Genomic DNA, 13,630 nt, shown 5'->3' on the forward strand with positions numbered 1-13,630 from the left:
TACACACAAATATAATTACAATCAACTATAATTACACACAAATACAATTACACAAACACAAATATAATCACACACAAATACAATTACACAAACTCACACACACAAATACAATTACACACACACATATAATTACACACATACGCACAAATACAATTACACACACACAGATATAATTACACACATACGCACAAATACAATTACACACACACAAATATAATTACACACAATTATATACATACAGATTATAGACATATTGATATGTTGGATACATAAAGAAATCAAATCACAGAGAAAAAAATAGCATCAACACACACAAGCATGCTCTATCTCAGACACACGCACACACAGACACACACACACACACAGACATCATGTATATTCAAACAACCACCAGAACTCTTTGATGTATTTTTAAGGATCATTTTATTTTAAAAAGTACACAAACAGGACTAATTTCTCTCATTAATATAAGGCAAAGCTCATACAGAACCACTGACATTAGTAGACTTTACAGTCCATGATCACAGTAGTATGGTTAACACTTAAAAATTCTAATGAAACATTTTCTTTTATACACTTTATATTGAGGCATAATATTCATCGTCAGTTCATATTTTATTTATTAAATATTTTAAGGTTTTTTTTTTTGTTTGAATAAATTAATCTTCCTGGGTTTCAGGATTTATAGTAACAAGCACACCAGCAATACTCCAGTTTCAATATTATCATTATATTTATTTCAGGATGTGTTTTGAATGTCCATAGAAATTGCCTACAACTTTAAAAGAAAAAAAAAAAACAAAAAAAAAAAACAAGAAAATAAAATGATCTCCACGAGGCTGCACCGTTCTCTTTATATTTATTTATTTCTCTCAGTGTCAGTCTCAGTGGTTATTTAAATCATCGCTTTTGCATGCCGAATAAGCTCGAGGCTGGTCAAGCTGATCCATGTGTTTAGAGGCTGAGTGTCTCTCGTCACCTGGGAAATAGTGCGACTAACAAAGCAAAGAACGTTACCACTACAGACGGACTCGTGTTTAACGCCCGGCCACATTCCATAGAGTTTTCCTACAGACAAAACAGAACAAGGAAGATTGTGGATAAAGTTATACATATGAGCAGAACTTATTGTAAAACTTACAGGGTTAATAATTGTTTTTTTTTTAATGTAGATAATTAATGTAGATCTATTCAATTCATTTGTTGTATGTTCCAAAACCTGACTCCAAGAATATCCAACACAGAATATTCAGAGAAGCTTGCAATTTTTCAAAATTAGAGCAGAATTACAGCAGATTTGGACAATGCAGCATCTTTGCGACACACATTCAGCCGATCTTCGATTCACGTGTGTGGAACATGAGTGCATGAGTAAAAGGAGTAAAAGAAAAATCCCGTGCTTGCAATTTCACCCATTCGATTAACTTAAAAGCACAGAAAAAAAAACAAAAAGCTTAAAATGTTGGATCTTAAATTTGATTTTAGCAAAATTTCATGTTCCAGGAGGGACTGGATATGGAGTCTATCCTGGGAACACTGAGAGATAAACAGGGCACCATACATACACATATTATACCTAGGGGCAGTTTGGTGCAGCCAATTCACCTGCATCTTTAGGCAAAGAAAGCAGAGGAACCCCACACTGACAATAACACTGACACTTACACTTACATCTCATAGGCTACACTCAGACAGCAACTCAAGTACAGGATCGACCTGGAAACCTGACTTGGCTGTTTTAAAAACAAATACAGCATCCAAGCCATAGATGGAATAAAACATAATAAAAATATGTGTTTTATGTGTTAAGGGTATTAATGTGTTACCTCAGGGTGAAATGGGTGGCACGTGTCCGGACGTCTTCTGTCCTTCTGCAGTTTCAAGCGCTCACATTTCAGTGATTCGTTATGTGCATTCGGTGTTAAGGAAAACACATGCAACAGGAATTTCCTAAGATGAATACTAAAATTAAAATACACTGCAGCAAAATCAAATGAACATCAGCAATAGGATTTTTTTTTTTTTGTCTTTTCTTTTAGGATTTTTTTTTGTCTTTTCTTTTCTTTTTTTTTTTAAGAATCCAGCTATATCATAAAATGACAGCTTGTTTACTAAGTTAGAAGAGGGTAAGTAATTGAACTGCACTAAAATCAGATGGAATTATTGCTTGTGTATTTATCATGTGCAGCATCTTCCTATGACCCACTCAGACAGACTATCTATAGAGCTGACAAAGAGCAGTGCTAGGAAATGATGTTGTCAGATTTTATGCCTCAGAAACACACTGGACCCATATGAGCATTTTTACTGAGCGAACGTCTGGTGTTGATCATCGTTTCATTCTGGGTCATTGTGAAACACGCCATCTGTTTTGCTCGAGAGACAGTGCATTGTACTGAAAAACCTCAGCATATTCACTGTGGAGTGCCATTAATTTCAGCACAAACATCTCTTGGCCTTTTCATCTCCATTCAAAAGACCAGGCCGGCTCAGTTCTCGTCAAGAAAATCGAATTACAAATGAAAAGTTCACACTTTTTTATATTTTATACAAACGTTTATATTTGAATTCTTTTTAATTCCTAGGCCAAATAAGTAAAAATCTATTCTAGCAAGTACACCAGATGTAGCACCCAAGACTTTTTAAGTGAAGAACAGATGGAGCTATGTGTGTGAAATGAATAAATGTAATAACACTGAAAACCTATTTATTTGTTTGTTTTGTTGGTTGATGTGTCCCATAAAGAGCCAAACTGAACAAGTCAAATAAGCTGACTTTTGAGCAGTTTGTACTGGAATAATAGCAGCAAATTATATTGTAAGTATAACAACTAAATGATCTGACGATAAATGTGCCGCATATGTTCTTCTATGATTAGATCAGTGTTATCAAAACCATCAAAATCATTATCATCACAATTCAGTTGAATTTGTGTGCCATTTTTAATAATGGACATTGTCACAAAGAGCTTTACAGTAATCCAGAAATTCAGGGTATCTATAATAAACTGTTCTCTTATGCACAAGCCAAAGGTGACAATAACAAGGAAAACGTCCATGAAACGATATGTGGAAGAAACACTGAGAGAAACCAGGCTCAAAATGAATCCCATCCTTATCTTTGTGACACCAGAGAGCGCGATTATAAATTATTTATCTTCCATAACTGTGTACTAAATGCACTGAAAGTGCAGCTGTGTATCCAGGAAATAGGTTGTAGTTTTAACAAGTCTGTCTTGATGATGAGTCTTGTTAAAGTTATCATCTATTTACTGATGGAGACTTGGGCACAAAGCTGTTTGAGGTAATTGCAGTCCAAAGCCCTCATCTTGGTTTGTAAGTTCTGCTATCCACAGCAATCCCATCTATCTCCAGGCTGTCCATTTTCATTATCATTGGCGTATCTCTAATCAGCCAATGTGACAGATGAAGAAGCTCTTGTATCTCATCCACCTCAAGCTTTGATGCGTTGTGTGTTCTGAGATGCTTTTCAGCTCACCATGTTTGTAAAGAGTGATCATTTGAGTTACAGTAAGCTTTCTGTCAGCTCAAATGACCAAATCTGGCAATTCTCTGTCACTGAATGTTTTTTGTTTTTCACACCATGCCGTGTAAACTCTAGAATCTATTGTGTGTGTAAAGACCTGGTCCCCTATTCATGAAAATTCTTAGTGCATTGAGTTTCTTCTAGTGACGGAATGATTATAATTATAGAGAAGTTTAAAATTCAAGATAAAAGTTATTTACAAAGCATCTTAACCCTTAAAAGAGCTCTTAAGGACAAAACGAGCTAGGAGAAGTCAGGAGGACTTTTAAAAGGCTTAAGGGTTGGCTGCTCATTCTATGCATGAATGAGCAGGTGTACAGTCCCTTTTATAGATAATTGATTGTCTGAACGGTTCAGTGCTCAAGGCTCTTTCAGGGATCTTTTAACAAAATAGAATTTATATTAAAACTTGAATGAATTTCCTGGTTACACCATTGCACTTTTTTGACTGTTTAGTACAAAGTTTTAGAAAGGAAGTGATTTATATTCACACTCTCTGGTGTCACCCAGATGAAGACGGGTTCCCGTTTGTGTCTGATTCCTCTCAAGCTTTCTTCTTCATATCGTTTCAGGGAGTTTTCCTCTGACTTTCTCATTCGGGATAAATTGACAAATTTCTAAATTTTCAATCGATATCCTGAGTTTATATATTTCTCTAAAGCCTTTGTTTAAAGAGCTATACAAACAAAATGAAATTGAATTGAATTTATACCCATGTATACAGTAAGACAGAGTTCTGAAAAGGATATACATAATTTCGATGGGGTCCATAGTGATGGGTCCAAAATCTCTGCAGTGACACTTATTGTCCACCACCACCATGAAAAGGTTACTGCTGGGGATTTGCTGGATGACAAATGACCTTAAGATGACAAGAGACACAGGGAGAAAACAAGCAGATAAGATGTGGTGTGTGTGTCTGTGTGTGTGTGTGTGTGTGCCTTGTGACACACGGCATATATCAAGTACTTGACTCCACTCGTACAGTACTGTTAGAGATTTTATACATATATATATGCCAAAAAGATAACATACGTCTTCAGCCCCACCTCATCTCTCAGCTTTCTCACTCTCTATCTCTCTTACACACACACACACACACACATGTGCACAGCCCAAGAGGGTGTGATTTGTATATCTATTAATGAGGTTGTGCGTGCCAAGTGTAGCATAGCTCTCCGTAATGCGCTCGGCTCCACCAGATGTGCTGCCATTGTTTCATCCTCGCTCACCACTTTAATCAAATGTTACAGAGTAAAGCCCAAGCCTGGCCAGCGAAGTGTTGCAAAATATAAAACACTCAAAATGCAAGACGATGGACAAATTGGAACCACACTCAAATTCAAAAATTTTTTTTTTTAAGGTTTTTTATAGTATGGGGTGATGCATTCTGAGCTCGCTGATTTATGCATTTGAGCGAGACTTATGAGGAAGAAGAGAAGAGAAAAGAAGGGATGAAAAGAGATAGATGATCATAGATGATCCCTCTGTTCTTTTTTTTATCTCTGTCTCTCCCTGGTTTTCCATGTTGTGAGTGATTTATAGTTTCGCCCATGCGGTGGTTTATCGCACACTTGGTGCATTCTCGTCCGCTCGATTAGGACCTCATCGCCAACGCTCTCAATCTATCCCAGATACACAATGTCTAGGGCTTGATATAAGCAGAAACCCAATTGTGACCTCACTGTATCTAAATCAAACACAGAGGCGCGCCGCTTAACATGTTGTCCCGATTAATCAGAGATGAACGATATGTAAATGTATCAAAAATCCACGCTGAATCAACTAAGGGTTGACTGGTTTTGACACAGATATACGTCCAGCGCTATCACGTTCCACGTGTCTGTTCTCTTAAACACTGATGTAAATGTTTGCTTCAAAAATCACTTTTCCCTGATCTCATGTTTTCATATTTTTATAATGAATTACATAGACAAAATCCAAGAGCTTCTCCTCGAAAATGTCTAAAAGCTCTCTCTTGAAAACCACTTCGGATTTGTCGTAATTGCCAGCACATTTAGCATGTGAACAGCTACAGTAACACACTACTGACAGATAAAGAACACAAATGTCAGAATCAATATGCAAAATTGTCTGCTTTATGGAAAAGTTAGATTATATATAGAGATTTCATAGTAAGTTTTTTTTTTGTTTTGCTAGCTGAATGAGCACATTACTATTATACAGGAAACAGATAAGATGAGATAATAATTGTTTAAAAAATAATAAATGGATCTGAGGAGGTGAGGAAGGAAAACTGAACTGAACTGACTTTAGATTTAGAATTTTCTCAGATTTGTTTATGCTGGTAACATTTTCTCATAAGACATTAGGTGATTTTTTTTTTTATGTATTAGTTTTTATTTTCATTTAAAAACTATTTTAAAACTGGAATAGAAAGTAATACATATGTATAAAAATATATTATTAAAAATATATGAATAATAATAAAAAAAGGTTGTACTTTCAAAGCTAATATTATTACACATTACTAGCACCCCTACCACCAAAATAAGTAAATAAATAAATAAATCCTAAGTGAAAATTCTGACATTTGTGGGCGCTTTATTAAAGGAGGGCATTTTACAAATATAACCAAATCAAACACCTGAAGCTTGAACATTTAACTTGTTGATGATTAAGAATTCAGTTTATTTCCATATATCTTACGTCTTACAGGCACAATAACAAAAAAAGCCTTGTTTGAATAAATAAAATGTTCATATTTAATTTTTGTTCATGTTTATTTGAAGCCTACTATAAACAATAAACTCGATTATTGTTGTATAAAGTATTTATTCAAGATACTTTAAACAACAATAATCAAGTTTTTTTTTTGCTTGTTTTTTCAAGTGCAATCATTACATGGACGAAAGAAAAAGAAGAAACCTCAATTAACAGCACATCACAAAACCATACATTTTCATTGCTTTGACAGCTTCTATTGATGTTAATAAAGCAAAACAAAGTAAAACAAAAAAAAAAAACGCAGCTTGGCATGTTACTGTGGAACCGCAAAGCCTTCCATCGTCATGACTTTCCCTGTACAGCTTCACATCTGACGGTTACAAAGTGCTGACAAAATGCTCGACTCCTTCCAACAAAAGTTTCCTCGCAACAAATGTCACCATATCAATAATTACAGAAGGATTTACTTTCATAAGTTAGTAGCATTGTATCCTTTGTCCTCTATTGATCTTTACCACTTGATAATACCACTTGCACTTAGGGCACTTGAGTAGTCAGTCCCATTCTGGCCCTTGCTGAGACACCCCTGATATCCATGAAGAATCTTTCTACAGAAACTATGAAATGTTCCAGAACATTCGTGCAGCCGTGCGTTCCCGCATATTTGTCCAACTACTGACGTGGAAATAGAACGAAAAACTGAAACACCGATTATAACTGCTGTCTGGAAATGAGCTGTTCTGAAGAATGAGATCTATTAAGTCCAAGGTTTTTTAGAATACACCTACTTCAAATCACACCACCAACCACAAAGCAGAACCATCCAACAACAACTTCACTTTAGTGTAACCTCAAGTAACCTTTGACTATTTCTACTCGGCTTAAAAAAGCAGAATAGACCCTCCGCAATCCTCCGTTTAGCCAATCCGTCACGAGATACTCAGCGAAGGGTGATTCAAAACAGCCTACACTGAACTCTGATCCACTTGGACAGGAAATAACCAGAGTTTAGATCAGCTTCACAAAAGCTTGATTAAGTCCAACTTATTTAAAGATATAAAACAGAGATAGTGATCCTGGCAAGAGAAGTGCGTCTTGATGGGAAGTGATAAACACACTTCCCACTTGAGCTGCGTCTGGTCTTGTACTCCAGATGAAACAGACACATATGTGTATACACATGTGCAAACAGACAAACGCACACCGATGCACACGAGGACGCACACATACACACACACAGACCCAGATACTTTCTGAGATGCTAATGGCTGGTGAATATCGCAGGCCTGAGTCATGAACCAAGTGAAGCCACGCAGCAGACCAAAACACACACACACACACACAAACACATACATACAATTACCTCACTTTTCATAACAAAATATTTTCCTGATTTGTCCCTTTCACTTCTGACTAGTAATGGTTTTATTTTACAATTTGATTATATTCAGATTAAAACCTTGTTTAAATACACTATCTTAGACTTTCTTGCCTTGTGAAGTCCTGCCCTTAACTCGCCCATGTTCAGCATTACATTTATTTGTGATGTCACGCTCCACATGTGTGGTTACTGACTCATGCGTATCTTCTTTGATAATGTCCAATTTTTCTTACAATGTGTGTGTGTGTGTGTGTGTGTGTGTGTGTGTGTGTGTGAATAGATCTAGAGTTCTAAATAATCAGTGTTACTCTTTATAAAGCCCCCCGCACAGCACTGAAGGAGAATCTCACCCCTACTATACTACACCCCTATTATAAACTATTAGTGAAGTAGGATTAAATGCTTCTTTCTTCTCAAACACACAGACACACACACACCATATTAGTGGTTAATAACTCATATTAATTTGTTTTCAACTTTTTCACAAGTGTATCTGGTGTATTGTTATCAAAAAAGCTTTTAAATTGTTCCATCATCCTGTTCATAAGCATCTAAACACAATGCCACTGTACTCTACACACAGAAACCCAACAGTGTCCTGTGTTTTATAACAAATGTGCAACTATAAAATAATTCCTGTATTTATACAGTTTAAAAATGTCTGATAAGTCGTTTTTATTCTACCTGTAGAACAGAAACCAGTATCCTTCGAAAGGGTTACACAAAACGACCCCCAGGATACAGTGTACATACTCAAATCAACACAGTATGTACACCATGCACATCCAAATAAGTGCTTGAAAGCAATCCTTCAGTCTCGCAATTAAATATTACTTTGTCAAAAAAGGTTCATGTAGAACGTATAAGCTGAGTTTCCATCCAATTTATGACCTCAGTTTTTAACTTAATCCCTATGATCTAAAATTAATACCACTTTATTCAGTACTAATGCACAGCACTAAAGCTAAAGTGGTCCATTAAGGTTTAGTTTTTAAACAAAACCCGGCCTGGCCCCTGAAACACGATCAATACTTAGCAGGCATATTGTAAATTCATATTTTTCGGATTGGATCAGAAGTTAAAGGTTGGAGTAAAACCCCTCTCTGCACATTCCACTCGGTTTGAGTGCACTTAAATTAGGTTTATAAATGTTGGCGATGGAGGGCTGATGTATATCATTGTGATAGGGGCACGAAGGCTGTAACTGAAAGTTTATACTCCTTGTAAAAAGGGCTTTGATGATAAACCACCCACATCCCCTTCTGACAGCACTCTTAGGAAAGTAAGGACAACAAAGTGTACAGGTGTGTGACTGCAATGAACATCACCATGCTTCAGCTCTCAGAGTACGCACACACACACACACACACACAAAAACCATCTCCTTGCAATGTTAAGGCTAAATAATGGGAAGGGTTTGCTAGACAAACACACTTAACTCATAACCCACTCTGCTCAGTGGGACAGGAAAGCATGCAAAGAAAAAATCTAGAACACACACTACCAAGAATTATATAGTTTTAATACTTTTCAAATCACATTCTCTCTCCTTTTCTGTAAGGGCATGTACCGTGGTATAAATATTCAAGCCTAAGGAAATCATTAAAAAGGGCACTGGGACCAAGCAGTGATGTGTGACCACACATTTAGAAGAGATTAGACAGAAGTCCATAAAAGATTTACTTATGGTGCAGTCTGGCCACAAAATGTGTGTGTGTGTGTGTGTGTGTGTGTGTGTGTGTGTGTGTGTGTGTGTGTGTGTGTGTGTGTGTGTGTGTTTGTGTGTGTGTGTGTGTGTGTGTGTGTGTGTGTATTGACCCAGAGTTCGAAATAATTAGTGTTACTCTTTATAAATCCCCTCAAACAGCACTGCAGGAAAGAACTCACTCCTACACCCATCATAAACTATTAGTGAAGTAGAATTAAATGCTAGTTTTTTCTCAAACACACACACACACACACACACACACACACCTTAGTTCTTTATTGCCATCATTATGAATGCTAATAAACAAACAAACACAAACACAAACACACACACACACACACACACTTACTTTATTATTGCCATCATTATGAATGCTGATAAACAAACACACAGACACACACACACACATATAATACTTTATTATTGCCATCATTATAAATGCTGATAAACACACACACACACACACACACACACACACACACACACACACACACACACACACACACACAATTATTGCCATAATAAACACACCCTTCCATTGCCATAATTATAAATGCAGATAATTATTGCTATGTCTACACCTAAATCTAACGCCAACCTCAATCTCAGTAACTAAAAAGAAACATTTTTGTATTTTTGGTATTCCTGCTGGACCAAATAACAAAAAGAGTCACGCGAACATGAGGTTTTCACTTTAATGTGGAGCTTCAAAGAACTGCTCACTCAACAGCTCATTGAAAAGGGTTGCCAGGTTTCAGCAAAAGTCCCACCTCAACTACAATTCACAAACCACACACAAACATTAATTAGTCCAGAATCTTTGGGAATAGTAGACAGACTCATATTCTTAGTCTTTTTTGGAGAAAACAAGTTAACAGTGGTGTACTTGTCTGATTTGGAGTATATATGAATTCAAAGAATCTACAGGGCATGTTGTTCACAAAATAGCAAGTTGTGCTGCAGTGAGGCACAAGTGGTTAAGGATTTGGGTTGTTGATTGGAGGATCAGGGTTCAAGCTCCAGCACTGCCAAGCTGCCACTGGAACTTAAGGCACTTAACCCTCTCTGCACCCACTTAATGCAGTCCTCACAGTCTATGTTCTCTGTGGTCTCCTTAATGGTTCGCTCTGAGATGAAGGCCGGTTAGCCAGCTGACCGTGTGATCTGACCCCAACCTCCAACATGTGATGTAAAGAATGTACCTGTACTATGCAATGACAATAAAGTTCTATCTACTGTCCTCCATCATTAGGAAAATATTCTCAAGAAACCATGAAGGCATAGATAATGATATGCTTCTTAAAGGATCCCATGCAACAACTGCACAGTTGGTCCACCCAGTAAGGTTTTTTTTTTTTTTTTTTTTTTCCTATATGTCAGTTGCAGCCTAAATAAGAGTTTGTTGATTTAGGAAAGACAATGTTGTTCTTGAAGCTTGCTTGACTAGCTTGTTTACTCAGTCATGTTAGAATCAGTCAAGAAAGCTTTCCAGAAGGTTCCATAGAGTGTCTGGTGCAGGAATTGAAAAAGTTATGTCCTGTAAATTAAACATAGTGATATGAATAATATAAAACAAACAAAACTCTGTCCAACCCACAACCACATCTGGTATAAGTCTAAGTAAAAAAAAAAAAGATATGAATATTTTAACACATATAACACATACAGATATAAATACAGCACTACATGTACGGCACTACACTCCTAATGTAGTATACATTATAAATTCTTACACTGTCAGCAATATTTCATGGTAAGACATAGATATAGTGTATCTCAATGATATTTATATTCTATCAAATAAAACTTTATAACTTCAAGGTATCAAATGAAAGTAATGTTGTGTGAATGAATTACAGTTATTTTCTGAAGTGCTTATCGTACACAGGGACACAGGGAGCCTGCAGTCTATCCCTGGGGACTTGGGGCACAAGGTGGGGGACAAAGGGCCAACGTAATACAGGACACAATCACAAACACTTACACACCATGAACAATTCAGAAATGTCAATCAGCCTACAACACATGTCTTCAGACCAGGGAGGAAACTGGAAAAGCCAGAGGAAACCTCTGAAGCATGAGGAGAACATGCAAACTCCACACACACACACACACACACACACACACATACATACACACATACATACACACATACACACACGTATATACACACATAGGCCTGAGATGGAATTAACCCCCAACTCCAGAGGTGAAGGACAAACTTTGTGACCTCTAAACCATCATGAATATTTTTATGAATATTTTGGCCACTAGACAGATTCAAATGTAGCAGACATGATACTTCCTTACATTTTAAGCAATATTTCAGTGAGAAAAATGTACTAATTAAAGTAAGAAATAAACAAAAATGAATACATAAACAAATACTCAATGACATGTCAATTTTATATTCATAATATATTTAAAATATTGGATTTCTAAGCACTTGGTATTAAAAACGAGTTATATTAAACTTAACTTTGAGTGAATGAAAAAAGTTTTAGACATTTAAAAGTTCAGGAACTTTAAAAGTTTATTAGAGAGTTTATGGTTCTTAAAATCTTCTTGCAAGAGGGTTTTTTTCTGATAGGGAAACTCACGAGTTGATGTTTATTACTGTATGCGACCAAAATTGTTGATGTGTAACATCATTTCACTAGATAAGCGAAGGTATCATAAAAACATTTTGTGTGTGTGTGTGTGTTTCTAATCAGTTTCTTCCATCCAAATGAGATTAAGCTAATCTTAGCCTCTGGGCATACACACTTAACCAGATTACCTTGATTTCACATTGTACAGGCCTTGGGGAGGTCGAGTGGATGCAGGCCTGTGGGATGTGCTTTTGGACGCACTTGACAAAGCCTTTCCACCGGCTGTAAATGTGCAAACGGAGTTATGGCCAGTGGCCATTGCTTAGCTGCGGTATCTTGTGCCACATGTGTTCTTTGTTGTTTTAAGAATGCACCAGTTCATCAGTTACGATGGCTCCGATTTGAATGTCGGCTTTCAGTAAGATTCCTAGGGTCCTTTAGGCTCATTCACTGAAATGTTTGCTGTGTTTGTGGTAGTTGTTTGAGTAAATGAACCCTAAGCAGCACATGTACCAAAATTCTTTTTGGTGTAATACACTATTCTAATTATACGTCCATGTGCACACACTCTGGCCTGAACACCGTATAAGGTTGTGTGTGAAAATTCTTTGATTTTAAGACATTGCATAAGAAAAGTTGACTCTTAAACAGATCATAGAAGGTAATATTCTAATTTTATATGTCTTTATACTTTTAAACAATATTAAGAATGTTTTTGTAAAGAGAAAATAGATAGAAATGAAAGCACCACGTTCCAAGTGAATTACACACGGATTAAACATTCCTTAACACATTAAAAAACCTTCACTGATATTTTTCACCCGTTTCTTTTTAATGATCTAATTGACTTCAACCTAAACACACTCATGCAATAAACTATTGCGATCGCTTCCTTCCGAATAAATATTTTCCCCTTCCAAATAGCGTATTTTAATCATACTGTAAAGTGATACACTGCATCCCTGTGTGTTGCTATTTTGCGGTGCAGTCGAGCCACTAAAAGTGAAATATGGACTGAATCCGGACAAAAGTGGACGCTTCTCAAAAAAAACAACTCCACCGTTCAATTTTGGTGTCTCAGCCCTTGACGAGTCCAGCGATTGAAATGTCAGTGTGAGTTAATAAAAGCTAGTGATGTTTATTATATGGTATCGGCAGAGGTGTTGCGTTTTGAAGTGGCAGCCATTTTGTGCTGACGGGAGAAACGGCGGTGGTTACGAGTGTATAATATTTCTGCAGAATAGGTCAGAAATCATACGCCTCAATACACACAGACGAACTGTCTCTGATTTCATTTGCAAAGCTTAACACGGAGGTGTATGGATAGTGTTCGCTTGCTGATAAAATCACACACACACATATAAACAAATATGCACAAGTGTTGAGCTGAGGATTTTACTTAACGTTGCTTAAGAAGCAAACTAACTGTGGATGGAGATTTACCTCCAATTCCTGGCATGTGCCTGTGTTTTGAAATTCATAGCCGTGGTCTTTGAGTGTGTAATCGGCTTTATGAGATGGAGTATGTCCTCTCTGTCTGTGTTTAGAATTCCACTCACTTAATGCAGTCCTCGCAGTCTATGTTCCCTGTGGTCTCCTTAATGGTTCGCTCTGAGATGAAGGCCGGGTATTCGGTATCGCATGGAACCAGCATAGTCCGACCCACTCTATGGGCTAGTAAGTGGACAGATTGATAGATAGATCCAAAGATCGAGA

The 13,630-nt window shown here is 36.8% G+C and overlaps 1 protein-coding gene across 1 annotated transcript in view; it reads right to left on the reverse strand.

The window, feature by feature from the left end:
* Positions 1-452: 452 nt before the first annotated feature.
* Positions 453-13,630, reverse strand: part of cacna2d3a (calcium channel, voltage-dependent, alpha 2/delta subunit 3a) — a 210,801-nt gene continuing 197,623 nt past the window's right edge. Inside the window, exons 34-37 of the mRNA XM_060881760.1 lie at positions 13,474-13,588; positions 4,291-4,408; positions 1,827-1,904; positions 453-1,068 (exon numbers count right to left, since the gene is read on the reverse strand). Of these exons, the coding sequence (XP_060737743.1) occupies positions 976-1,068; positions 1,827-1,904; positions 4,291-4,408; positions 13,474-13,588 (404 nt within the window). The 3' untranslated portion in view covers positions 453-975. The remainder of the gene's footprint in view (positions 1,069-1,826; positions 1,905-4,290; positions 4,409-13,473; positions 13,589-13,630) is intronic.

Source organism: Tachysurus vachellii, chromosome 11, assembly GCF_030014155.1.
Source record: "Tachysurus vachellii isolate PV-2020 chromosome 11, HZAU_Pvac_v1, whole genome shotgun sequence".
Taxonomy (NCBI): Eukaryota; Metazoa; Chordata; class Actinopteri; order Siluriformes; family Bagridae; genus Tachysurus; species Tachysurus vachellii.